At 46.1% G+C, this 26,454-nt stretch overlaps 1 protein-coding gene across 19 annotated transcripts in view; it reads left to right on the top strand.

The window, feature by feature from the left end:
* The window catches only part of FAM186B (family with sequence similarity 186 member B), a 29,692-nt gene that overhangs the window by 754 nt on the left and 2,484 nt on the right, over positions 1-26,454 (top strand). For 5 of the 19 annotated variants that reach the window (XR_014803191.1, XR_014803189.1, XM_084955624.1 and 2 more), the window contains exons 2-10: positions 6,891-6,958; positions 7,912-8,068; positions 8,857-10,207; positions 11,075-11,300; positions 16,033-16,215; positions 18,745-20,392; positions 20,891-21,083; positions 22,856-23,031; positions 23,799-23,984. Coding sequence is in view for 11 of the 19 variants with exons in the window: in XM_084955624.1 (XP_084811750.1) it covers positions 10,112-10,207; positions 11,075-11,300; positions 16,033-16,215; positions 18,745-20,392; positions 20,891-21,083; positions 22,856-23,031; positions 23,799-23,984 (2,708 nt within the window). In the remaining 8 variants the exon portion in view is untranslated. Of the gene's footprint in view, positions 1-6,890; positions 7,778-7,911; positions 8,069-8,856; positions 10,208-11,074; positions 11,301-16,032; positions 16,216-18,744; positions 20,393-20,890; positions 21,084-22,855; positions 23,032-23,798; positions 23,985-26,454 lie in introns of those variants that run through there. The other 14 variants (XR_014803196.1, XR_014803195.1, XM_084955626.1 and 11 more) reach the window with 10 other exon arrangements.

The following is a 26,454-nucleotide window of genomic DNA, read 5'->3' as shown; positions in this document are numbered from 1 at the left end:
ATCATGTTGTACAGATAAGGAATTATAAGCTGAAAGTCTCAGGGCTAGTAAGTTACAGAGCTCCAGGCGTAGAGCAGCAGAAAGGTCCAACACCATCTCTCCAAGACCTTCGTAATGGTTCTTTTTCCTCTATTCTTCAACACTTAGCTGAGCCTGTGCTCTGTGCTTGGTACTGTGTTAGGTCCTGAATACACAAAGACCTCTGAGCCAGGTCCCTGATTGCAAGGAGCTTAGAGTCTAGCCAGGGAGAAATAGGAGAACAACACGAAGCAGAAGTCTTAAATTAAAGGTGACAAATGGGAGGGAAGGAAGAGAGTTATTCTCCGCTGCTGGGGTGAGAAACTTCATGTGGTTTTCATCATAATACCTTAAGTGGCCTCAAATGAGGGCTCAGGCCTGTAGTTTTCAAACATTATTGTTGAGCTCTCTAGGCATTGCAGAAGTGATTCAGAAATTCCATAGACTTTTGTCAATCACATTTTATTTTTACAGTTTTTCTTTTTTCTCTTCTCTCTTTTTCTTTTTTAGGGCTGCACCTGTGGCATATAGAAGTTCCTGGGCTAGGGGTTGAATCAGAGCTGCAGCTGCCGGTGACACCAGATCCTTGACCCACTGAGAGAGATCCAACCAGCATCCTCATGGATACTATGTCAGGTTCTTAACCCTCTGAGCCACAACGGAAACTCCTGGTTTTTTTTAATGAGATATTTTTTAGAACACATAGACATCTACTTTTATTTTATTTTTGTCTTTTGGGGGCCGCATCTGCAGCATATTGAATCAGAGCTGCAGCTGCTGGCCTACACCACAGCCACAGCAATGAGGGATCTGAGCTTTGTCTTTGACGTACACCACAGCTCACAGAAATGCCAGAGCCTTAGCCCACTGAGCAAGGCCAGGGATGGAACCTGCATCCTCATGGATGCCAGTCAGATTTGTTTCCCCTGAGCCACAACCCAAACTCTGACACCTGTTTTAAAGAAAAGAGTCGAATAATTATGTAAGATTTGTTAAGAAAAACAGCTGAGCCCTGCCTCCATCGTCTCTCCCTCCTGGAGAGCAGCCATATTCAGCTCTTTTAAAGTATTTCTTCTGACATTTACCTTCACATCTCTGGTGCTCCTCCAGCTGTGTTCCTCCCAACAAAGTGAGGAGTCGAAGGAGATATGCCCATCCAAAGCCCACTTACCCCCTTAATAGACCATGTTCTAAATACTTGGAACCCTAGAATTCCCTGCCTAGCTTGCTTCCTGGCCCTGGACCAGCGTCTTCCTTGGCTCTCCTCCCAGGGAGACCCGCTGATAGTGTGGGCATCTAGGTCTGAGAGATAGCCAAGGGCAGCTATTCGAAGTAAGAGGAGTGAGCCCAAGCTGGTATGTCCACAGGAGCCTGAGTGAGGCTGTCTCAATGCAGGACAGAGGCAAGGGCTGAAAGGAAGGGGATCTGGGAAAGAGCCATGGGCTAGGGGCTTCTATTTTCTACTGTAATACTCTGAGGATTCCAAAAATTCTAATTTAGAACCTGGACCTTGAGAAAGTATATTTGTAAAGTTAGGCGTTTAGTTGGTTTTTTATTTAACAGTTTGTTAGCTTAATTTGTAACATTAATATATGCAGTATGTGACTATTTGTAGTGTTGCCCCAGCCCCCACAAATTTGAGGATGCAACTCTTTTTCCCTTCCTCTCTCCCCACTGCTTATACCTTATTCTCATCTCCTAGCTGCCAAATTGAAATAATTTTTGTTAGTTCAACTTTCAGTTCTTAAACGTTGTAACTACATGTGCTATTTAGAGTTGAGCCGTGTAGAAAACTTTGATTACTCTTCCATTCCTGCACTTTTTATTTTTCCTGGAATTAATAATTATCTGGGTTTTTTTTCTTTCTTTTGTTTAGCTTTACATGTATTTATCACAAAATCTGCCTCAAAATCTTCCCTCACTTGCCTAAATCTCTTCTCAGAATATCTGGACTCAGCAGATATTCTATCAACCTCATCTTCTTCAAGACCTCTCTGGGAGTTCCCATCGTGGCTCAGTGGTTAATGAATCCGACTAGGAACCGTGAGGTTTCGGGTTCGATCCCTGGCCTTGCTCAGTGGGTTAAGGAGCCAGCGTTGCTGTGAGCTATGGTGTAGGTTGCAGACTCAGCTTGGATCCCACGTTGCTGTGGCTGTGGTGTAGGCAGGTGGCTACAGCTCTGATTAGACCCCTAGCCTGGGAACCTCCATATGCTGCAGGAGCAGCCCAAGAAAAGGCAAAAAGACCAAAAAAAAAAAAAAAAAAAAAAAAAAAAGACTTCTCTGCTGCAGCCTTCTGACCTGCTCCCATCTGAGTTTATCCTTCACCCTTGTTGCATCTCTGGCAACCTGGCATCTCCTTTCTCATCCCCCTGGGCATTTTCTTTGCCTCTCTCCTTTGTTGGATCTTTTAGTTGCCACATCTTTCTCTTTCTCAAATTAGTCCCTTTTGGATCATCTTCCTCAGAAAGGAAGAGGTAAATGATTTTCAGACATTGCATGTTTGTTATTCCCAGTGTTCTGTTGTGACACTTGATCCATTGTTTGGCTGGGTCTTGAATTTCTCTGGGATTATGATGGCATTGCGGCATTACCTTCAAGCTTTCATCATTGCTCTTGAGACATCTGAAGCCTTTTAACTCCGTATCATCATCGTAAGTGACTTTCCCCCTCTTTCTGAACCTCTCCTTTGTTGCCAGTGTCCTGAAATGGCAGTAACATGTCTTACAGAGGCTATTTGTAGTGGTGGGCTCTTAGTGCCCCTCACTCCTGCGAAATAATCTTGAATCATCCCATTGGTGATTTCTTCCCTTCCATTTTCTCGTTTCTTTTTCGGAACTCCCGTAATTCAGGTGATCTGCTGGACCAGTCTTTCTCATTTCTTCTTTTCTCTCCTACTTTTCATCTTTTTTGCTTGGTCTTCTGGAAAATTTCCTGGATTTTATTTTCCCATTCTTCTATTGAGTCTCTCAACATTCAAAAGATTTGTATTACTCTCGCTTTATTTTCATTCTCCAAATATTCCTTTTTTAACATCTTATTTTGTTTCAAAGTTGCAGTAGCTTCTCTCTGACACTCTTCATGATTATTTTGTGTAAGTTTTCCTCTTTTTCCATAATCAGTGTTTTCTCTAAATTTTTTTTTTTTTTCTGTGGTTTTGGTCTCTTCCATGTTAGATTCTTTGCTTAAAGTTCTTATAATCCTTGGTTGTCTGCTCACATTTAAGGATGGGTTACCAAAATACCAGTTGGAAGCATTTGTGCTCTGTGGGCTCATGTACATGGGTGAGGCTTCTCAGACAAGAGCTTGACTGCAGGGGACCCCTGATGTCACACCTTTAGGCCTTCCTTCTCAGGGTGGTCAGAGATCTGGCACAACCAGTTCTGTTTGCCCTTTGGCCGCATAGTTGCCCCACTACTGCCTTAGGATTCATCGTTTTCCAGTCTGTCAGCAACCACTCATCCATATGCTTAACAGCTCCCTAAGGTATTTTGTTCTTGTCTCCTCTCCTGTTTCCCTGTCTCTGTGCATTTATGCCCTAAAAAATCCCTTTGCCATGGTTTTACTGTATTTTTAGCACAGCAAAATTAGATACATGTGTTGAAGCTACCATTTTTACCCGGAAACTTCAAATATACTTTAACTATTTAAAAACAGTGGTTTAAATATATATACACTATACACATGCATACACGCACACACACACACACACACTCAAATACCCTATATATCAAATTTCTGGGTTCATCAAAAACAGGCTTTTTTTTTTTTTTTTTTTGCTTTTTAGGGCCGAACATGCAGCCTATGGAAGGAAGTTCCCAGGCTAGGGATCAAATCTGAACTGCAGCTGCCGGCCTACACCACAGCTGCAGCAGTGCCAGATCCTTAACCCACTGAGCAAGGCCGGGAATAAAACCTGCATCCTCAGGGTTACTAGTCGGGTTCGTTACTGCTGAGCCATAATGGGAACTCCAAAACAGGCTGATTGACATTGAATGATTTGATAACAGACATCATGAAGTTGAACGTATAAATGTATTCTAATAAGATATTGCTTTTATCCATTTTAGATAGGTTCTACAGGAGACTTTGCTTGGAAAAGGGGGTTGGCTGCTTTAAAAAAAAAAAAAAAGGGAGTTCCCGTCGTGGCGCAGTGGTTAACGAATCCGACTAGGAACCATGAGGTTGCTGGTTCGGTCCCTGCCCCTGCTCAGTGGGTTAATGATCCGGCGTTGCCGTGAGCTGTGGTGTAGGTTGCAGACGCGGCTCGGATCCCGCGTTGCTGTGGCTCTGGCATAGGCCGGTGGCTACAGCTCTGATTCGACCCCTAGCCCGGGAACCTCCATATGCCATGGGAGCGGCCCAAAGAAATAGCAAAAAGACAAAAAAAAAAAAAAAAAAAAAAAAAAAAAAGGAAAGAAAAGGTTTACAAACATCTCTCCTGGGCCAGTGGTCACCTAGTGTGGGCCCTTAAGCTGTGGTAGAGGTACTGCTCCTGACCTTAACTGCATGGGAGGGGGCCTGGAGGAGGGTGTGGTCCAGCCCCATGAATAAAGGGAATGAAAATAGAGCAGCCTCACCACCTGAGATTCACCACATTTATTTCCTTCCATTCTCCTGACTAACCTCCAGCCCCTGGCACTGTCTGCACACAACCCCTCCCCAGTCTTGGAAATTATAAAGCATTGCATTTTTTCCTATTTTTTATCCTCTTTTTAAAACACTGCATTTTTAAAAATCAGGCTTTCTCGTATCATTTACATATAATACAATTCACCAATTTTAAGTGTGTGGTACAGTGAATCTTCACAAATGTATCCAGTCAGGTATACGCCACCATAATCATGACATAAAACATTTCCTTCCCCTGGAAACTTTCTTTGTTCCCTTTTGCAGTCAGGCTGTTCCCCCTGGTCTGGCTGCTGGCACCTACTGATCTGCTTTCTGTCACTATAGTTTTGCCTTTCTAGCATTTCATGTAAGTGGAATCATACAGTTGGTGGTAATTAGTGTTTGGCTTCTTTCACTTAGTATAATGCTCTTGAGATTATCCATATTGTTGCATATATCAGTAGTTCATTCCTTTTTAATGTGAAGTATTATATTTCACTGCACAGACATACTAGAATTTATCCATTCACCAGTTGATGGACATTTAAGTGGTTGTACCATTTTACATTCTCACCTGTAATATACACAGGTCTCACTTTCCCTATATCCTCCATCACACTTTTTATCATGGGACACATCCTCGTCAGACTTGGCATCACATCTTGGTTTTTACTTGTGTTTCCCTAACAACTAATGATGTTAATAATCTTTTCATGTGCTTATTAACCATTTGAATATCTTCTCATTCATCCCCAGGGTAGGGGTCGAATTGGAGCTGTAGCCACTGGCCCACGCCACAGCTCACAGCAACACCGGATCCCCGACCCACTAAGGGAGGCCGGGGATCAAACCCCCATCCTCATGGACCCTAGTCAGATTCATTTCCACTGAGCCATGATGGGAACTCCCTGAATATCTTTAGTGATGTGTCTATTCAAATCTTCTACCCATTTTAAAAATTGGATTGTTTTTCTTCTTATAATTTATATAATATTCTGGATACAAGTCCTTTATTAAACACATATTTTGCAAATAATTTTTTCCCGTCTGTGACTTCCATCTCATTTTCTTTTATGTCCATGTTATGTCTATGTTTTTCTTGTAATATTTTGTCTGCTTTTTGTAGCAAGGTAATGCTAACCGCATAAAATGATTTGAGAAGCGTTCTGTACTGTTCCGTTTTCTCAGAGTTTGTTTAGGATTGTGTTATGTTTTCTTTAAATGTTTGGCAAAATTTACCAATAAAGCTATCTGGGGCTGGAGTTTTCTTTGAGGGAAAGGTTTTTAATTACAAATTCAATTTCTTTAGTAGGTACAAGGCTTTTCACGTTTCCTTTTTTTTTTTTTTTAGTGAATTTTGATAGATTGTATCCTTCAAGGAATTTGTCCATTTCACCTTATTTACCAACTTTATTGGCATAAAGTTTTTTCATAATATTCCCTTTATTATTCCCACTATAGAGTTTGTAGTGATGTCCCCTTTCTTATTCTTGATGTTGTTAATTTGTTCTCTCTTTTTTTTTTTTTTTCCCCTGGTAAAATCAGGCTAGAGCTTTATCAGTTTATTAATCTTTTCAAAGAACCAGGTTTTGGTTGCATTGATTTTCTCCATTTCTGTTTATTTTCTGATTGTTTGTTTTAATCTTATCTGTATAATTTCCTTCTGCTTATTTTGAGTTTCTCTGTTCTTCCTACTCTAGTTTATTCCTCTAAGCACTGCTTTAGTAGTATCTCACAAATATTGATATGTCATATTTTCATTTTTACCCAGTTTGAAATATTTCATATTTTCCCTTGTCATTTCTTTGATTCATAGATTATAGACAAGTGTTGGGCTTTTTTGTTTGGCCATGCCCATAGCATGCAGAAGTTCCCGGGCCAGGGATTAAACCTGCACCACAACTGTAACCAGAACCACAGCAATGACAATGCCAGATCCTTCATCTGCTGAACCAGGAGGGAACTCTCCAAAGTGTGTTTTTAACTTACAAATATTTGGAAATTTTCCCAGCTATCACTCAGTTATTAGCTTATATTTTAACTCCATTGTGGTCAGAGAACATATTTTGGATGGTTCTAACTTTTTAAGTTTATTGATATTTGTTTTATGGCTCAGATTATTATTCCATGTGCATTTGGAAATAATGTGTCCTGCTGTTGTCTTGAGTGTGATGTGTCCTGCTGTTGTCTTGAGTGTGAAGTTGCCTGATAGCGTTGTTCAAAATCTTCATATCCTTACTTATTTTTTTCTACTTTTTCCAGTTCCTGCAAGAGAAGTGTTGAAATCTCTAACTGTAATTGTGGATTTATCCATTTCTCCTTTCACTTCTGTAAGTTTTTGTGTGTTTTTTGTTTTTTTGTCTTTTTGCCTTTTCTAGGGCCGCTCCCTCGGCAAATGGAGATTCCCAGGCTAGGGGTCTAATTAGAGCTGTAGCCGCCAGCCTACACCACAGCCACACTAACCAGGATCCAAGCCGTGTCTGCCACCTACATCACAGCTCATGGCAACGCCAGATCCTTAACCCACTGAGTGAGAGCAGGGATCGAACCCACCACCTCGTGATTCCTAGTTGGATTCGTTAACCACTGAGCCACGATGGGAACTTCATGTAAGCTTTTTGCTTCATGTATTTTGAGGCTATGTTATTTGGTTCGTACATGTATAGGATTATGTCATTTTTATTAACTAATACCTTTATCATTATGGAATATCCCTCTCTTTTTATCTTTGCTAATATTTCTTGTTCTAAAATCTGAAATTAAGGAGCTCCCTGGTGACTCAGTGGATTAAGGATCCAATGTTATCAACTAATCTTGTGGCTCGGGTCATTGCTGTGGCGAAACTTCATTCCCTGGCTCGAGAACTTCTGCATGCTGGGGATGCAGCCAAAAATAAATAAAAGCTGAAATTAATATAGCCATTCTAGCTTTCTTTTGGTTGGTATTAGCATGGCTTATCTCTTTCTATCCTTTTATTTTTAACCTATGTGTGTCTTTTTACTTAAAATGTGTTTCTTGTGGAGTACCCACTGTGACACAGTGGAATCCACAGCATCTCTGGAGCACTAGACACAGGTTCAATCCCTGGCTCAGCCCAATGGATTAAGGATCCAGCATTGCCACAGCTGCAGTGCAGGTCACAGTCACAGGTAGGATCTGATCCCTGGTCTGGGAATTGTGTATGCTGTGGGGCAGGAATAAAAGTGTGTTTCTTGCAAACAGAATATAGTTGAATCTTGGGTTTCTCTTATTTGAATCTCATAATTGCTATCTTTTTGTTTAGGTCATCTATGTGTGATCTAATTATCAGTATGATTAAGTTTAAAATAAAGAAGAAAGATGGGGGAGAGAAAGAGAAAAAAGTGGAAAAGATCCCAGATTGAGAATCAAGAAAGCAGATTGAAATCTTGACTGTGTACCTCCCAGCTCTGTAACTTTAGGTAAATCTCACAACTCCTCAGAGCCTTAGCTGACTCTCACATATTTATAAGGATAAATAAGTGATTTGTAAATTATGGTATACTCTGAAATCATAAGGACCAGGGTGTGAGCACCTCAGAGAGAACTAGGTCCCCCTCTTTTCTGTATTTCCAGCACTAGCCCCATGCCTGGCACAGAGAATGTTACCAGTGTGTTCATTGAGTGAATGAGGTGGTGCGAGAATTAGCTTTGAATAAGAGAATGAATGATAATATGTAAAAGAGGTGGGTGTCAGGTAACAAGTTATTAAGTGGCTATAGCACTGCCAAGAACTGAATTTAAAATGTTTAATTCCTTGTCTGTTAAATATTTCAGTAGCATGGAAGAATAATTTGCGTGTATATATATTTTTACTTACATATTCATGAATTTGACAGATGTTTATTGGAGTTTCACTGTGGCTCAGCAGTAACGATCGAACTAGTATCCATGAGGATGTGGGTTCAATCCCTCGCCTTGCTGAGTGGGTTAAGGATCTAGTGTTGCCACAAGCTGTGGTGTAGGTCGCAGACGCGGCTCAGATCTGGCATTGCTATGGTTGTGGCATAGGCCAGTGGCTACAGCTCCAATTAGACCCCCTAGCCTGGGAACTTCCATGTGCCACATGTGCAGCCCTAAAAAGAAAACAAATGTTTATTAAGTGCCTACTACTATATGCCTGGCAAAATTCTAGTCCTGGGCATACAGTAATATCCATTTTAACCATTTGTTTTATTTTATTTTTTTTTCTTTTTGGCCACACCTGCAGCATGTGAAGTAGCAATCCAAGCCACTTCAGTGACAACACCAGATCACAAGAGAACTCCTGAATCATGTGTTTTAAAGTCTTCTGGCAACAATGATTACCTTCAATGAAAGTGTTGATTGAGCCCTGACCCCTGGTGCATATTGAAATACATTCCCATTAGTTATTGGTTTGCCGTAATTTTATTTTTTCTTTTCTTCTTTTCTTTTTAGGGCCACACCTGTGGCGTATGGAAGTTCCCAGGCTAGAGGTTGAATCAGAGCTGCAGCTGCTGGCCTACACCACAGTCACAACCACACGGGATCCAAGCTGCATCTGTGACCTACAGCACAGCTCAAGGCAACACCAGATCCTTAACCCACGAGTGAGGCTAGGGAATCAAACCCAAGTCCTCATGGATACTAGTCGGTTTCATAAGCCATTGAGCCACAAAGGGAACTCTTGTAATTTTTTTTTAAATTGTCTTAGGGAAAAGAACTTTTTCTAAATTGTCTTTTCCTCCTTTTTAGACATTAATGTTTAGTTTGGGAACATAACATTTAATGATTTTTAAAAAGCAACAGGTCAAGTTTATATACTTAGGTGATACAGAAAAAGCTAGATAGGGAGTTCCTGTCGTGGCTCAGCAGTTAGCGAACCTGCCCAGCATCCATGAGGTTGAGGGTTCTATCCCTGGCCTTGCTCAGTGGGCTAAGGATCCGGCCTTGCCTTGAGCTGTGGTGTAGGTCACAGACACAGCTCGGATCCTGAGTTGCTATGGATGTGGTATAGGCTGGCAGCTACAGTGCCAATTGGACCCCTAGCCTGGGAACCTCCATATGCTGCAGGAGCAGCCCTAAAAGGACAAAAAGACCAAAAAAAAAAAAAAAAAAAAAGCTAGATAATCAAGCACATAGATGACAAGGAGTCATTCTTTTTATTTTTTTGGCCATGCCCATAGCATACAGAAATTCCCAGGCCAGGGGTCGAACCTGTGCCACAGTAGTAACCAGAGCCATGGCAGTGACAATGCTGGATCCTTAACCTGCTGTGTCACCAGGGAACTCCAGAGATTCATTCTTCCCATCAGCCTGATGATGTCACCGGAGAAAAGAAGATCAGTTGGAACCTGCTGTCTGGCAGTTATAGGAAGCTGTGCCTGGGAAGAGGGTACTCAGGAGCTGGCCTGAGTCCTTAGCCCCCAAGCAGCTGACATCGTGTGTCCAGGCCTGTGTGCCAGAGACACAGGACATCTTTGTGACTGACAGAGTGATCCAAAATGGAGAAAGATAAACCCCCACAGTTGGTGACCCCTGCGTCAGTGAAAGCCATCATCTCAAGGATTGAGGCTGCTCAGCTAACTCGGACTCAAGAGGTAACCCCTGGGATGAGAGTGTTACCCTTTTGTTGGGATCTAATGTGGAAGGTGGGGACTGATCCTAGATTTGGGCAAGATTCCAGCGCTGAGCCCTCAGGGGTCCTGGGATCCTCAGCAGGCTGGTTTTATAGGCAGATTAGTGCAAAATATCTACCTCCTAGTCTTGGTCTCTGGAGGGTGAGCTGGAATCAACCCCCACCCCCACCTCCATCCTGAGGCAAAGATGGGCCCAGGGAGGGGACACCCCACAGGGAAAACTTAGGATGGCCCTGAAACACAAGAGCGGTGGCTCCTTCCTGGGCAGGAGGAGAGGCCCAGAGTTCATGATTTGGGGTCTATTTTTGGCGCCCTGTCAGGGTGACCCAGGCTAAGCCCTAGAAGCTTACAGGGAAATGGCCAAAGATTCGAATTTCCCTGCACAGGAGCCTCTGGTGCTTTTATTTATTATTAAATTTTTTAATAGAAGCCTCTGATCCCAACGGTTTCTTGGGATCTCATTTTTCTAGTCTGCTACTTCTGGATCCTCATGAGGAGGGATGTCCAGAAATCCCTAGCAAACTCTGAAGTCCTAAAGAAATGGATTGTTAGCGTTCTCTCCCTTCCTGAATCAAAATGACAGTGATAAGAACTAACACTTATTTTGTGTGCCAAGCAAGTCCTAAGTGTTTTACAAATAATGATTCATTTAATCTTTACAAAAACCCTGTGACATAGGTACTATAAGGATCCCTTATTGTAAGGATAATAAGAAGTTAACTGTCCCCAAGAGGTTAACTGTCTTGTCTAAGATCACACCGCTAGAACAAGGCATCTGGCACCAGAATTCACATCCCTAAACACTACAATCTGCTGCCTCCCATATAGGACATTTCTTCCCAGCTCTCAGACATCTTGGACAATGTCAACTGTGTCATCAACCGCTTCCAGGAAGAATTAGGATATGATTTCCAAAAAAAGGCAAAATCTCACCAAACAGAGCAAAAGGGCAGGAACAGATTGATCTTGCTGGAGAAAATTACCTCCTTCTCCAAAGATGCTGAGACTAAAGAGAAGCACTTGTATGAAATTCTCCGCTGGCTGGGTGACTGGGGTGAGTGTCCAGGCTGGGTGCAGTCCTGAGAGCAAGTGCCTTCCCTCCAGGATGCCGGTCCCAGCTCATTCAGCCTCTTCCTTTCTCTGCCCTAGGTCAGCATTCACTGGGGGAAGGGTGTAGGCTGGTAGGTGCAGAGGGAGCAAAAGACACATCTTAGTGCCTCTCCAGAGAAACATTTGCCCACTCATGTAACAGTATATCACCTCTATTTCCCAGAGGGGCACATGTGTCATTGTCCAGAACATAATAAATTGTGACATTAGGCGCATATGTGATGAAGCCTAAGTTACATGTTCATTATTACATCTCTTTTTTTTTTTTTTTTTTTTTTTTTTGTCTTTTTGCTATTTCTTGGGCCGCTCCCGCAGCATATGGAGATTCCCAGGCTAGGGGTCAAATCGGAGCTGTAGCCACCAGCCTACGCCAGAGCCATAGCAACGCAGGATCTGAGCTGCGTCTGCGACCTACACCACAGCTCACGGCAACGCCCGATCCTTAACCCACTGAGCGAGGCCAGGGACCGAACCCGCAACCTCATGGTTCCTAGTCGGATTCGTTAACCACTGCGCCACAACGGGAACTCCTACATCTCATTTTTTAGCAAGATAGAAACAAAATGCAAACTCACACTAGCTATTTTATTTTTCATTTTTCCAGCTTTATTGAGACATAGTTGACAGATCACATTGTGTAAATTTAAAGTATGTGGTGTGTTGATTTGGTATATATGTATATTGTAGAATGATTCTAAAAATAAGATTAGTTAACGCATCTTATCACCTCACATAATTACCCTTTTGTGTATGTGTGGTAAGAACATGTAAGATCTCTTCTATTTTAAATACCAGCATACCTTGGAGATATCACAGGTTCGATTCCAGACCAGCACAATAAAATGACTATCACAATAAAGTGAGCATATGAATTTTTTTGCTTTCCTGGCACATACACAGGTTGTGTTTACACTATGCTGTTGTCTATTAAGTGTGCAATAGCATTATGGCTCAGAAAACAATATACATACCTTAATTTAAACATACCTAATTGCTTAAAAATGCTCACCATCATCTGACAATGCAGGGTTTCCACACACCTTCAAGTTATTAAAAAAATGCAATTCTGTAAAAAGCAATAAAACAAAACACAATAAGGCAAAGCACAGTACAACAGGGTCTGCTGGTATATAATACAGAATTGTTAACGAGAGTCACCACACTGTACATTAGACCCTCAGACCTTATTCATCTTAGAATTGAAAATTTGTACCCTTTGACCAACATCTCTCCATTTCCCCCACCTCCCAGCCTCTGATAACCACCAATTTTCTCTCTGCTTCTAGGAGTTCAACTTTTTTTAGATTCTATGTATAAGTGAAATCATATAGTGTTTGCCTTTCTCTGTCTGACTTACTTCACTTAGCATCCATGTTGTTATAAATGGGAGGATTTCCTTCTTTGTTATGACTTAATAATATAGGTCTTCCTTGGCTTATGATGGGGTTATGCCCTGATAAATCCATCCTAAGTTGAAAATGTCATAAATTGAAAATGCATTTAATAAACTGAATGTACCAAACATCACAACTCAGCCTAGCTTACCTTATATGTGTTCAGAACATTTACATTAGCCTTCAGTTGGGCGAAATCATCTAAACCAAGCCTATTTTATAATAAGGTGTTGAATATCTCATGTAATTTATTGAAGACTGTCCTGAAAGTGAAAAATAGAATGACTGTGTACATACAGATGGTTGCACGTGTATTTGTGGCTTACCTCTGTGATCATGTGGCTGACTTGGAGCTGCCGCTTGCTTCTACTGCCTGGTATTGTAAGAGTATCATACCACATAGCATAGCCCAGGAAGAGATCAAAATTCACAATTCAAAGTATAATTTCTACTGAATGCATATTACTTTTCCACCATTGTAAAGTCAAAAAACCATAAATTGAACCACCGTAAGTTGGAGACTATCTATATTTCACTATATAGACCACATTGTCTTCATCCATCCATCCATCCATCCATCAACTGATGTTTAGATTGTTTCCATGGCTTGAGTCTTGTGAATAATGCCTCAGAGGACATAGGCATGCACATATCTCTTTGAGATAGTGATTTTGTTTCCTGTGGATATATACCCAGCAGTGGGATTGCTGGGTTATATGGTAATTTTATTTTAATTTTTTTGAGGAACCTCCATACTGTTTTGTAAAATGGTTATACCAATTTACAGTCCCACCAACAGTGCACAAAGGTCCCCTTTCCTCCATGTCCTTACCAATGTTTGTTATTTCTTACCTTTTTCGTAATAGCCATCCTAACAGATATGAGGTAATATCTCATTGTGACTTTGATTTGCGTTTCCCTAATTAGTAATGTTGAACACCTTTTCATGTGCCTGTTGGCCATTTGTATATCTTCTTTAGAAAAATGTCTATTCCCTTTTTAATTGGATTATTTGTTTTTTTGCTATCGAGTTATATGGGTTCCTTCTGTATTTTGGATATTAATCCTTTATTAGATATAATTTGCAGATATTTTCTTCCATTCTACAGGTTGAACCTTTTCATTTTGTTGACGATTTCTTTACTGTGCAGAAACTTTCTAGTTTGATGTATTTTGCTTTTGTTGCATTTGCTTTTGGTGACAAATCTGAAAAAAAAATCATTGCCAAGACCAATATCAAGAAACTTTTCCCCTATATTTTCTTTTAAGAGTTTTATGGCTTCAGGGTTGTATTTAAGTCTTTAATTCATTTCAAGTTAATTTTTGTGAGTAGTAAAAGACAGTGGTCCAATTTCATTTTTTTTGCATGTGAATGTGAAGGTTTATTGATAGCACTTACTGAAGAGCCTGTCTTTTCCCCACTGAGTGTTCTTGGCTCCCCTCTCAAACGTTAGCTGACTATATATTCATGGGTTTATTTCTGGACTCTTGATTCTGTTCCAGTTGTCTATGTGTCTGTTTTTATGCCAGTACCATACTGTTTTGCTTACCGTGGCTTTGTAATATAGTTTTAAAAAATCAGGTAGTGTGATGCCTCCAGCTTTGTTTTTATTTCTTTTTTTTTTTTTTGTCTTTCTTTTTGTTGTTGTTGTTGTTGTTGCTATTTCTTGGGCCGCTCCCACGGCATATGGAGGTTCCCAGGCTAGGGGTCGAATCGGAGCTGTAGCCACCAGCCTATGCCAGAGCCACAGCAATGCGGGATCCAAGCCGTGTCTGCAACCTACACCACAGCTCACGGCAACACCGGATCGTTAACCCACTGAGCAAGGGCAGGGACCGAACCCGCAACCTCATGGTTCCTAGTCGGATTCGTTAACCACTGCGCCACGACGGGAACTCCTGTTTTTATTTCTCAAGAATGCCTTGGCTATTTGGGGGCTTTTATGGCTGTATACAAATTTTAGGATTGTTTTTCCTAGTTCTATGGAAATGCCATTGGAATTTTGATAGGGATTGCATTGAATCTATAGATGGCTTTGGGGAATATGGACATTTTAACAATATTAATTACTCCCAGAGTTCCTGTTGTGGCGCAGTGGAGATGAATCCCACTAGGAACCATTAGGTTGCAGGTTTGATCCCTGGCCTTACTCAGTGGGTCAAGGATCTGGCGTTGCCGTGAGCTGTGGTGTAGGTCGCAGACACAGCTCGGATCTGGCATTGCTGTGGCTGTGGCGTAGACTGGCAGCTGAAGCTCAGATTAGACCCCTAGCCTGGGAACCTTCACATGCCATAGGTGCGACTGTAAAAAGCAAAAAAAAAAAAAAAAAAAAGGTATTAATTACTCTGATCCATGAACATGAGTTGTCTTTCAACTTATGTGTGACTTCTTAATTTCTTTCATTAATGTCTTCTGGTTTTTACTGTGGAGATTCTTTGACTCCCCAATTAAATTTATTTCTAAGTGTTTTATTGTTCTTGATGCTATAGTAAATGAGATTGTTTATTTCTTTTTCGGATATTTTAATTGTTGGTGTGTAGAAATGCAACTGATTTTGTATGCTGATTTTGGATCCTACACCTTTACTGAACTTGTTTATTGGTTGTAAGAGTTTTTTGATGGAGCACCCTAGTTATTTTCAGAGGAACCCAAGGGTGGTATTCAAAGTATTGAATGGACACTAGGCCAACAGCACTGATGCCAGCTATAAGCCACTGGGATAGCCTTTTGAGTGTGCACCAGCTGCACACAGCCCTGGAGTCAGGTGCTACCCTGGTTAAGATCAGAGTTATCCCATCAAGAGACCTCACTCTGCTGTGAGGAAGATGGAATGTGGATGTGTCCTACCCGCCACACACACACACTCTCTGTCCTGCCCCCGAGGAGCTGTCAGTTCATTTGTCCTTCACCTCCCCCAAGAACTAAACAAGGCTATTAATTCATTTAATTGTCCAGATATTAGACTAGGCAATGGCAATAGAGCAGTAACAAGGCAGATGCATCCCAGCCCTCATACAACAATGTTGTTTGATGTCTATTGCATATTTCCTACGTGGCAGGTCTCACATTAATTGTTTCACTTGTATTATCTCATTTAAGCCTTACCCGCCCCTTTTTTGGCAAGGCCTACGGGACTAAGTGACTTGCCTAACATCACACTGCTAATAAGAGGTGAAGCCAGTTCACCCTCACAGCCTGCTGGTGTAACCCCTGTGCTATAAGGGCTGTTTGGGCTCCCTCGAGGACAGATTGTTCTCAGCCTCTACCTCCTCTCTTTCCAGGTGACAGTCTGACCTATGAGATCAAGAACAGGAAGAGCGAGGAGGAAGAGGAAGCCCTAGATGAATGGATCGAAGTGATGGAGAAAGTGTTACCTCTCTCTCTTATCGCCACCAAAGGAGGCATCGAGTCTCTCATTTCCCTTTGCTCCACTCTCATTGAAGGGCAGAAGAAGGGGTCACAAAGTAGGTTTGGGGAGCACTTGGGAGGGAAGCTGGGTGGATGGATGCTGTCTCAGGGGAAGATGTCACACACCAGGGTCTATGGGAGTCTCTGATTCTCCTCCAAACAAGTTTTAGCAAGATGGTAAGAGGTTGGGGTGGTGGATCCAAGCTGAACACTGAGCAGTTGTGGGCTGTCCCTCAGGACTGCAGGAAGGTATGATGTGAAGGCAGATCCCTGTTGGTGCTCCTAGAGCTGCGGCTTCATGCAGGTTCTAGGGAACGAAGACTAGAAGGCAGAAAGGGTGGAGTTCCTAGCTAGAGCCTGAGAAACACCCTTTCTTTACTCTAACCTGGCTGCAGAGCCAAGGAATCTGGTGATACTCAACTAGAGGCCTTTCTAGAACCTTCTTGATTGTGGCTGCTCCAGAAGTGGACAGGGAATAATATGACTCAAACTTGAAATATGACTTATCAGCACTAGAAGGGACCTGAGATTATCTGACTCCCACATTTTGTAGTTGAGAACATTGAAGCACAGAGAAGAGAAGGGACTACCAGGAAAGCTTGTGGCAAAACCAGGCCCCACACGTAGGTTTTTCTGGCTTCTTAATCTTACTCAAGCCTGAGTTGGGATCCCAATTTCTAGCTGTGTGACTTTGGGAAAGTTATTTCATCTCTCTGAGCCGCACTTTCATCCCATGCAGAGTCAGGCGAACATTGCCCTCTTTTGGGGGTTCCGCTTAGTGTGAGGCATCTGGCATGATGCTTAGGATGTGCTCAGGGCTTGGTAACACTTGTTGACATTGCTGCTTTACCATTGATTCTCATGGTCAGGTTCCTTGCCAGTCAGGCAATGTCGACAGTTGATGCAGGAAGGAATCAGGGAAAGATGGAGAAGGCGACAATGTCTCCTACGATCCTTACCATGTTATGTCTTGAAACATAGTCATTCATATTATTTATTTCCTTACAAGATTGTAAAACTCCTGGAGGGAAAAGGCTGTATCTCATTCGTTTTTTTAGGAATTGATTATTGAGCACTTTCTAGTTACCTGGTACGATGCCCGATACAAACCATGCATAGTCTACTTAAGTCCTATGCAGTAGATGCTAAGGTTATCTCCATTTTTCAGGAACAGAGGCACTGAGAAGTTAGGAAACCCGCCTAAGCAAGTGGTAAGGATGAAATTCAAGCCCAAGTTATCTGATTCTGGAATCCAGTCTCTCAATCACCAGGCTGTGTGGCCTCTGTGACAATATTAGTTAGATGCTGGCTCGACTTCAGTGTTGTTTAATTTCCGTATTTCCTTTAGCTCCTCATCCAGAGTTAGCCAGTGTTTTTTCTGCCATTGATGTTCATTGAAGGGGCAAATGAATGGATTCTCCAAGATAATCACCCCAGCAGCCCTACACATGGTAGATCCCAGGGGATTCGGCCATGACCATGAACCATCCTGAGAAGCTGAAGCCTGTGAGGGGTTTGAACACAAAGTGCATGGAATGTGTTTATGTACTTTCCTGCTTTCATCAAAGTATCGAAGGAGGGAATTCCCTGGTGGTCTAGTGCTTAGGGCTTGGCACTTTCACCGTTGTGGCCCAGGTTCAGTCCCTGGTCTGGTAACTGAGAAGCCACATCAAGCTGCTACACGCCATAGCCAAAAAAAAAAAAAAAAGAAAAAAAAAAGTTTCAAAGGAGTTCATGACCCCCCAAATAGAGAAAGACATTAGTCTTTTTTTTTTTTTTTTTTTTTTTTTTTTTTTTTTTTTTTTTTTTTTAATGTCAACAGTTGCAGGACTGTGTGATAAATTCTCTACAGACACAGTCCTTTGGTAACAGGAAAGAGAAATAAAGCTTCCCAACTGATCTGGACTCTAAGTGCCAGGTGGGCTTCCAGAGTTTGAATAGTTGGCAATAAGTGGCCAAACACAGATGCTGAGGCTGGGAAGTAGCATGATTATAAAAATAACAAGAGAGTTCCTGTTGTGGCTCAGTGGTAACAATCTATGAAGACGCCAGTTCGATCCTGGCCTTGCTCAGTGGGTTAAGGATCCAGCGTTGCTGTGAGCTGCAGTGTAGGTCTCAGACGTAGCTCAAATCCCGTGTTGCTGTTGCTGTGTAGGCCAGCAGCTGCAGCTCTGACTCAACCCCTAGCCTGGCAACTTCCAGGTGCTGCAGGTGCGGCCTTAAAAAGACAAAAATAAAAATAAAAATAACTCGACTCCAGGAAAGTATGGCGGATCAGGAGTGTGTTGGGTTGAACTGAACTGAAGCAAATAGGTCCAGACTCCACTGGGCCCTGTAGGTGCTGTGTGGCTGACAGACCCTGTCGCTGACGGGTAGGCTCTGGGCAAGCTGTGAGGCCATCAGAGCTCTCTTCTCACAGTATCTCCCCTGACAGCATCTCCCCTGGCCTCATATAATGCCCCAGTTTCTTACTGCCAAAGCCATAGGAGGGTTGGCTAGAAATCTGGCCAAGCAGGGTCTGGAGAATCAGTATAATTCTTGGATCCATGGGAGCTTACTACCTTTGTTCTCTCCACCTCTCCTAGTGTCCAAATGCACCTTCTGGCAGGGCTGGCAGGCTCTGAGCCCACAAAAAGCCAAATCCTGCCCTCAGCCACTGAGCCCCGAGCAGATGCTCCAGGACAGGCACACTACCTGCACAAAGGTCTCCGAGGTAAAGTCCATGCTGCAGGAACTCCTGGACTCCACCATGTTCAACGAGGGGGAGGTCAGGGCCATCAGGTACATGTCAGCTGTGATAGAAAATCTCAGCAAGGCCTTGATGCTGCAGCACAAGGAAAACAGGAGCCTGGAGACCAAGTACAGGTACCTGAAAATAGAGATGACCAAGGAACTCAGCAGCCAGAGGCTCTTCTTCCAGAAGTCCCTCCAAGTCCTTGAGAGTAAGAGAGATGCCCTGCTAAAGCAGGTAGAAATTCTAGGGGGAAGGTACCATGACCTTCTCCTGATAAAGCATGCCTTAGACTTCCAGCTGAAGAAGGCTCAGTCGGCTAGAGGTGAAGCAGCAGACTCCGGCAAGATCTTGGCAGACTCCCTGGTCCCCGCTAAAAGAGAGACCCCCCCAAAGAAAGAAACAGTCCCGGAGGAAACTCAGCAGAAACCCAAGAAGGAGGAGCAGTTTTCACCGCTCTCCCCAAGTCCCACGGCCACGGCCTGGGGCAGTGGTGCCAGCCCTTCAACAGATCAGCTGCTTTCCACCATGACTGTATATTCCAGAGTTGCAGATGTGTACAGCAGCAAGAACACCGAAAGTCTTCAGCCTGGGTTGCTGTCCTCCACGGAATGCAAGTCTCCTAAGAAATGGGAAAGACCAGCGGCAGAAAGCCCCGGCCACAACGTCAAAGACCAGAAGGACTTCTTCCAGGAAGCGGCCCCGGAGAAGGAAGGACTCCAAATTCAACCCCATTTCCAGAAGCAGCTGTCCCCGGAGAGCGCTAGGAAGATGGCCTCAGAGGGCATGGCCGAGCACTGGGAAGAGGAACTCAGCTGGGAGCGGCGGAGGCAGCAGTGGCTGAAGGAGGAGGAGATGTGGCTGCAGCGGCAGGAGAGGTGGACCCTGCTGGAGCAGGAGCACCAGGCGAAGCTGCGGCAGTGGGAGGTGGAGGAGGTGGCAAGGCAGCTGCAGGAGCGGGGGCGCCCGTGGAGGGAGCTGGAGCGGCCCGAGGAGGATGCAGAGAAGAGGATCTTCATGCCCACCCGTCGATGGAGGGACTTGGAGGAGGCATCCTTGGCACCTCCCCCAAGCCGGGCCCAGTCTGCTCCCCAAGGCAGGAGGCCACACTTGCCCAGGTCTGCTAAGACCCAGCAGCCCCTCCCCGGAACCCAGAGGACCATGAGTTCAGCCAAGTTCACCCAGAAACCACGGGCCTGCCAGGTTCCCCTGAAGCCCAAGAAATCGGCCTCCTTTCCTGTCACGGTAACCTCCCTCCAAAAGGCGACCCGGCCCCCTTGGCCTGTGTCACCAGCAGCTCTGAAGGGGAAGGTATACCACTTGGGCGTGGAGGCCCAGAGGCGGAATCTGCAGCTCCTGACCGAGGAGGGTCCGCTGGGGCTGCCCCCCGACCTGCGCAGCAAGGCGCTGGAGCTCACCACCACCACCATGGAGCTGAACGCGCTCAGGCTCTGGTGCCTGTGCCATAAGTATGTCCTCCACAGACGTTTCCAGAGCCTCCGGTAGGTCCTCCCTGGCACCCACCTACACCCGCTGTAATGTGTGGGCAGAGCCAAAACCCCATGAGAAAGGAGGAGTGAGGGGGATGGGGAGAGACACCCCAGGCTTGGGCAAGGTCCCCCTGAGGGAAGGGACCTGCTGAGGACACCTGACCGCGGGGCCTTGGGCAGCCCCGAAGGTGTGGGAGGTCAGGCACTTAGACGCCGCTCTCCCTCTGTGGGCTTTTCCTCTAAGCCTTTCTTCCTCTCGTCCTGCTGCCCCGTCCGTGACCTCCTACATGCTCCCCCATTTGCCTCACATTCTCTTCTGTTTCCAGCCCAGCCCAAGGCCCCGCACCGGACACCACCTCCCACTTCTCTGCTCCCTTTTTCCCCAGCTTCTGCTGACTCCATATCTCTTCTTGCTCCCAGGGGTCACAGACACAGAGTCATCTCTGGTTAATAGAGTTGGGGGCAGGAGGAGACCCTTTCAGCCACTAAATCACTTCCCTCTCCTCCCAGACAAGCCGTGATCAACCATCTCCAAGACATGCAAGAAACCAAGGCTGCCTACAAGGCCCAGAACCTCTACCTCTTTCTAGAAAACATTGACCACCTGCAAAACGTGCAGCTGCAGGCCTGGACAAACAAGCAGAAGGACCTGGAGGAGAAGCGCCAGGAGTGCCTGAGCAGCATGGTGACCACGTTCCCCAAGGTGGGTCTCCCACCCGGCGACCTTCTCAGGGTCAGCACGGCCAGGAGGGTGGGGCCAGGGAATGAGCCGTGAGGATGCGGGGTCTGCTTGGGTGGGGAGCAGATGGGAAATAAGAGAGCAGGATAAAGCCTCTAACCCAGGAAGAGGCAAGACAGGAGGCAGCCTGAGTGTAAGGAGGGCAGGTTTCCAATCTGAGAAAAATGCAGAGAGTAAGCAAGGGAGGGACCCTCAGAAAGAGCTGGAGAAGAAAGCCTCTTCTGGAGGGGAGGTGGCGGGAGCCTGCAGTCCTGCCTCCGCACCCAGGTTCTCCCCTGGCACCTCCCTGCCCTGCTTGGTCAGATCTGGTTGCTCTACAGGCTTGCTAATAGCTGTCCTCTTCACCCTTGAGCTGGGGACTCCTTTTGCTTCTCTCTGGGGACAGCTCCCCTGCTTGCCTGCTTGCTTTTTTGCTTTTTAAGCCTGCATGTGTGGCATATGGAAGTTCTCAGGGTAGGGGTCACATCGGAATTGCAGCTGCCAGCCTCTGCCACAGCCACAGCCACAGCCATGTGAGATCAGAGCCGCGTCTGTGGCCTACACCATGGTTCCCGGCACCGCTGGATCCTTAACCCACTGAGCAAGGCCAGTGATCGAACCCACATCCTCAGAGATACTAGTCGGGTTCACTACCGCAAGGGGAACTCCTCCCCAACTCTAGATGCCAGGTGTCCCTTATTTTAGTGGAGCAGCTCTTATAGTCACTTGCTTACAAAGGGTTCCTGCAGGTAAAAATCATTAAGACTCTGGTTATCTGAAAATGTCTTCACTTAGTGTGTACCCTCAATGCTCAACCAACACTTGGCCTGGATATGGAAGTCTAAGGTAGCATCATTTTCCCTCACAGTTTTGAAGGCATCACTCATTGCCTTCTAGGTTTTGGTGTTACTGTTGAGAGTCCAAAGTCTTTCTGAATCTCAGTCCATTGGGTTTGACCTATTTTTACTCTCTATGGGCTGCCTTCAGTTTCCTCTACTCTTTCCCCTGCTGCCAGAAAAGCAGCGAGTGCTGCCGTGGTCCATGGGAGTAGCTGCCGGCCTGGAGGGACTGGAGAATCCCACAGCAGTGACTCAGAATCTCCTGAGCTCTCCTCTAGGGTTGGGCCAGGAGGTCACCCGCCTGTGTCCTGGGCAGCGATGGCCCAAGTCTGGGGTGGGCAGTGTCCTGAGGGACTCAGTGTAAGAGCCGGCATCAGGTACTTGAAAGAGCCTTGGCCATGGAGGTACCTCCCAGCTCGGGATCCTACTGCCTTCTCCTAGTCTGGATCATCCCCTGTTTGTGTCTTGATTTCTAATTTGGTTTTGAGGTTGAGAAGCAAAGGGACCCTATAATAATTCTTTAGGTAGCTATGGAGGCTCCCCCAGCTCCTTGCCCAGGGCCAGGGTGGGAGCTGGGTGACAAGCCATGGAGAGCTTTCCAGTCACAGCCTGGCCCCGTGAAATGAACCCTCCGAGTGTTCTCACAGTTCCAGCCACTCTGGCTTCCATTAGTTTTCTCCTTGCTGTTTTTCCCATAGTCCAGCTTCTCCATGACAAAGGAGAAAACAGAAACTATCCCAGCAAATAATAATTCAAGAAATATCTAGGAAATGCAGTACCTTGAGCCCCAGGGGTCTCTAATTGGAGGGATTCCTTGGGCCTCGGCCTTTCTGCTCAGCCACAAGTCAGGCAGTGCCCCCTTCCACTCCAGAGGAGATAAATCCCTGTCTCCCTGACACCTCTCTGCTGGTCCCCTAGCTCCAGCTTGAGTGGAGCATTAACCTGCACACCCCTGTGGTCACCTCTGCAAAGTCAAAGAAAAGCAAGCCTCCACAGTCCTTGCTCCGGCACATGCGCTTCAGCAGCTCCTCCTGCAAGCCCTGGGAGCTCTTTACAACAAAGCACCTTCAATGTGTGCCCCTGCACATGGCCCGGTAGGTGCAGGAGGCCGGGACAGCTGGCTGGGTGGCTGGGTGGGTAAGGAGACAGGAAACAGGGCTGATCAGACTGGGGAGACTGGCAGCTTAGTGAAGGCGCAAACAGGCAAAGCTCGGCCTGTGAGTTACAAGGAACGCATCTTCTCAACTGCCCTGCCAGCTCTGACCATGGGCCCAGGGTGTGTGTGTGTGTGTGTGTGTGTGTGTGTGTGTGTCCGTCCCGGGGGGGGGTGTCTGTCTGTCTCTCTGTCCCAGGGGGTGTGTGTGTGTGTGTCCCGGGGTGTGTGTGTGTGTGTGCATGCGCTTCAGGGGCCAGCCTGACCAAGTATGTTTCAAAGTATGCAACTGAAACACTCCAAGGACCCATAGCTGAGAACTTAACCATTTCTGCCCTGAGCATTGGTCTGCTACCTGCCATCGGTCAGTCCATATAAACAAGCCTGACCCTTCCCACCATGTGACCCCAAGGCTCACAGAGATACTGAGTGGCCAAGAAGAGCTACACCCACACCCACCCTGGTGTAGCCAGCTCCGGGCTGCAGCCCCAGGGCATGTCTCAGCTGCCTTTTCCAGTAGTTCCTCAGCTAGAGGAGACCCCGGGTGGTGGGGGGGGAGACTTAGAGTTAAGGGGAAGACAGGTGGCAAGGAGAGTGGTGATAACTGAGAAGGAAAGAAAACCCCAAGAGCTTGTTGCTTCCCAGTCTTTCCTTTTCTATGCATCTAACTCTGCATCTCTTTTTACACTTTCAACCCCCACGCCCCAGCCAACAGGATAACCAGATGGAGGCCATCTGGAAAACCGATGTGGCCTCGTCCAGTCACCCAGTAGAAAGGAAGACCCCCATCCACCTGTCCTGGGACCAGCTGGGGGGCTACCCAGATACTCCCCGGCTGTTGGCATTGGACGTGCACTCCTCCTACTGCAAAAGCTTGATGTCCCTCAAGGCCCGGTAAGGTGCAAGGCCATATGGCTAATCTGGATCAGGGAGACCTGCCCACCAAGGGCAGGGGCTGGAATACACACTTCCTGTGACCAACCACCCGACAGATCTCCCAAACGTTAGTAATGACCTCATTTATCACATCAGACAGAGAGATGCTTACTTGCCGCATCGGCCACGAGCTTGGGTCCCCACGCCAACACTATTCTAGTCCTCTCAGAGGACTCCATGTGGCATCTCAGAAGATCACGGCAGAAGCCGTTCCTTCCCACTTGTTTCCTGGGCTGCGCATGAATTGCGCTCCTGGGCCAGGGATCAGATCTGAGCCACAGTCTTGACCTAAGCCACAGCTGTGGCAACTAGGGATCCTTAACCCACGGTGCTGGGCCAGGATCGAACCCGGGTCCCAGTGTTCCCACGACACTGCCAATCCTGTTGCGCCACAGCAGGAGCTCCAAGAGGGGTGTGTTGCCCTAGGCCTGGGGGGTGTCTTCAAGGAGAGCCAGGTGCAGGGATGAGACACCAAGAATCTCAGGATTAACCTGGGCCTGTCTTTGGCCTTGTCATTTCCTTACTCCCTTCAAGAACTGCCCTCAGGATGAGTAGCTGAAGGGAGGAATGCAGGACTCAGTGAGCCAACAAAGAGGGCTGCTCTGGTTAGGAAGCTTCCACTCTGCCTCTTGTGGCTTGAAGATGTCAGTATTGAAAACTCAAGGCTCTTCCAAGGAGCCTTTCTGGATTCCTAATCCCAGCTGCCTCGTGTGGCCCTGGCCCTGTCCTCATTAAAGATCTTTGACAGGGAAAGGACACTGATGCCTGCCCATCTAGACCTAACCAGAGTCAAGGCCGTAAGGTCCAGCGCTGCCCCATCCTCTAGATGGGGATTTAGGGAAGATGAGGTGACATGGCAGCTTCAAAGGAGGCTGGTCCTTGGCTGTGCTTCTGCTCTGAAATGGGCCGGAGAGCCCCAGCTGGACCTCAACATTATAGGCACCTAGTACACAGACACCTGGTTTTCAGGTTTTGGAGAGTTTCTGTGTGTGCGTGTGTGTTGATGTTGTCTTGCCCCCCCACCGTGGTATCTCTCCTCTCAGAGCTCCTTCTCTCCCTCTGTTCAGTGTCTTTGAATCACAGGCCCCAATTCCCTTGAGCCTCCCACACACAGAAACATGTGCACATAAATATCAAGGGTACACCCTCCACTTGACCCCAAGCATTTCAGGATGTTAGTAACTTTCTGAAAATTTGGGAGGATGATGGGGCAAGGGATTCACAGTGAACCACACCAAACAGCAGCCTCCTTTCTTGCCCTCTCTCTTTGCATAACATCCTAAATTCAAAAACGCTTTCCTGTCGCACACAGAGCTGTTCCACCCACACCCAGGCCTCCACTGGGATCTCAGTTTCAGACGAAAGCACTTATCAAAATATTGTTCCCAGCAAAGACAGCTTCCCCTTTTCAGGGGAGTTTAGGTGAATACAATCTTCTTCCCGTTTCCCTGGCTCTGTACAAGTTGATTCAGTTGATCACACTACCAGGTGGAGAGGCCAAGCCCTGCTTCTTCTGTTTCTTAATCCACCTGCCACTTGGCACCCCCTCCCTGCGTGTCAAGCTGGTCCTCGACATTTCAGTGGAGGGGCTCCCTGCACTGTCTGGTTATCTCATTACTGTGGCTTGAGAGTCTGCTGCTCCTTAATGAAAGTTCCCTGCTGCCACCCAGGGTGGGGTGGTGGCTGTGCTGCTTCTTTGCGAATTCTGCCTGCATCTGCGCCTCCATGCAGGCGCGCCCCTGGAGACACACTGCTTCCACTCCTAAAGTGCACCCTCTCTTTGGCTGCCTGCCCCGGCCCACCTCGAATCTGCATGTCCACCTGTTGTGCGGGTCCAGGTCACTCATCTCTTCGTGACCCTGCCTACCTCACCAGCTCCCCTGGCCATGCTGTCTAGTTCCCAGCACCAGCCTGTCTTATAACTAGGACCATCCTCGCACCAGCTGCCCCCAATCTCCTGGCCTGCCTGGCCTGCCTGGCCTTGGCAACCTGTTGCATCAAAGGCCCACTGGGGTGTCCTCTCAGCGCATGAGGAAGGGCTGTTCATCTTCCCTCTGTGGTTCGGGACCACGTGCCTCAAAACCCAAGTGTCTCCCCTGGGCTGTCTGTCCGACAGGTGAGATAGTTGTGTGCCAGCACACACCAAGCCAAGCGCGGTCTGCAGTTGGAGGAGAATCTTAACCTTGACTCCAACTGCCCTGCCCGGCCTTGCTCAGAACCTATTTCTGCACAGAGTACACAGTGCTTCCCATCATGCACCCAGAGACAGCAAGCACAGACTCTCACAGACTTGCAACGTGGTGCAGACAGAACAGACCAGAGAGAGGGCTTAGAACTTGGTTTCTGGGAAGGAACCAAGATGGGGGTGGAGAGGAAGCAACGTGGATGGGGAGGAAGGAGCAGAAAAGAGTTAAGGGTTGGGAAAAGG

The sequence above is a fragment of the Sus scrofa genome, chromosome 5 (assembly GCF_054392235.1).
Source record: "Sus scrofa isolate SSC_HxYL_T2T_F1_AM1 chromosome 5, Sscrofa_HxYL_maternal_Yorkshire_Landrace_v2.0, whole genome shotgun sequence".
Taxonomy (NCBI): domain Eukaryota; kingdom Metazoa; phylum Chordata; class Mammalia; order Artiodactyla; family Suidae; genus Sus; species Sus scrofa.
This window is presented reverse-complemented; position numbering and strand designations above follow the sequence as displayed.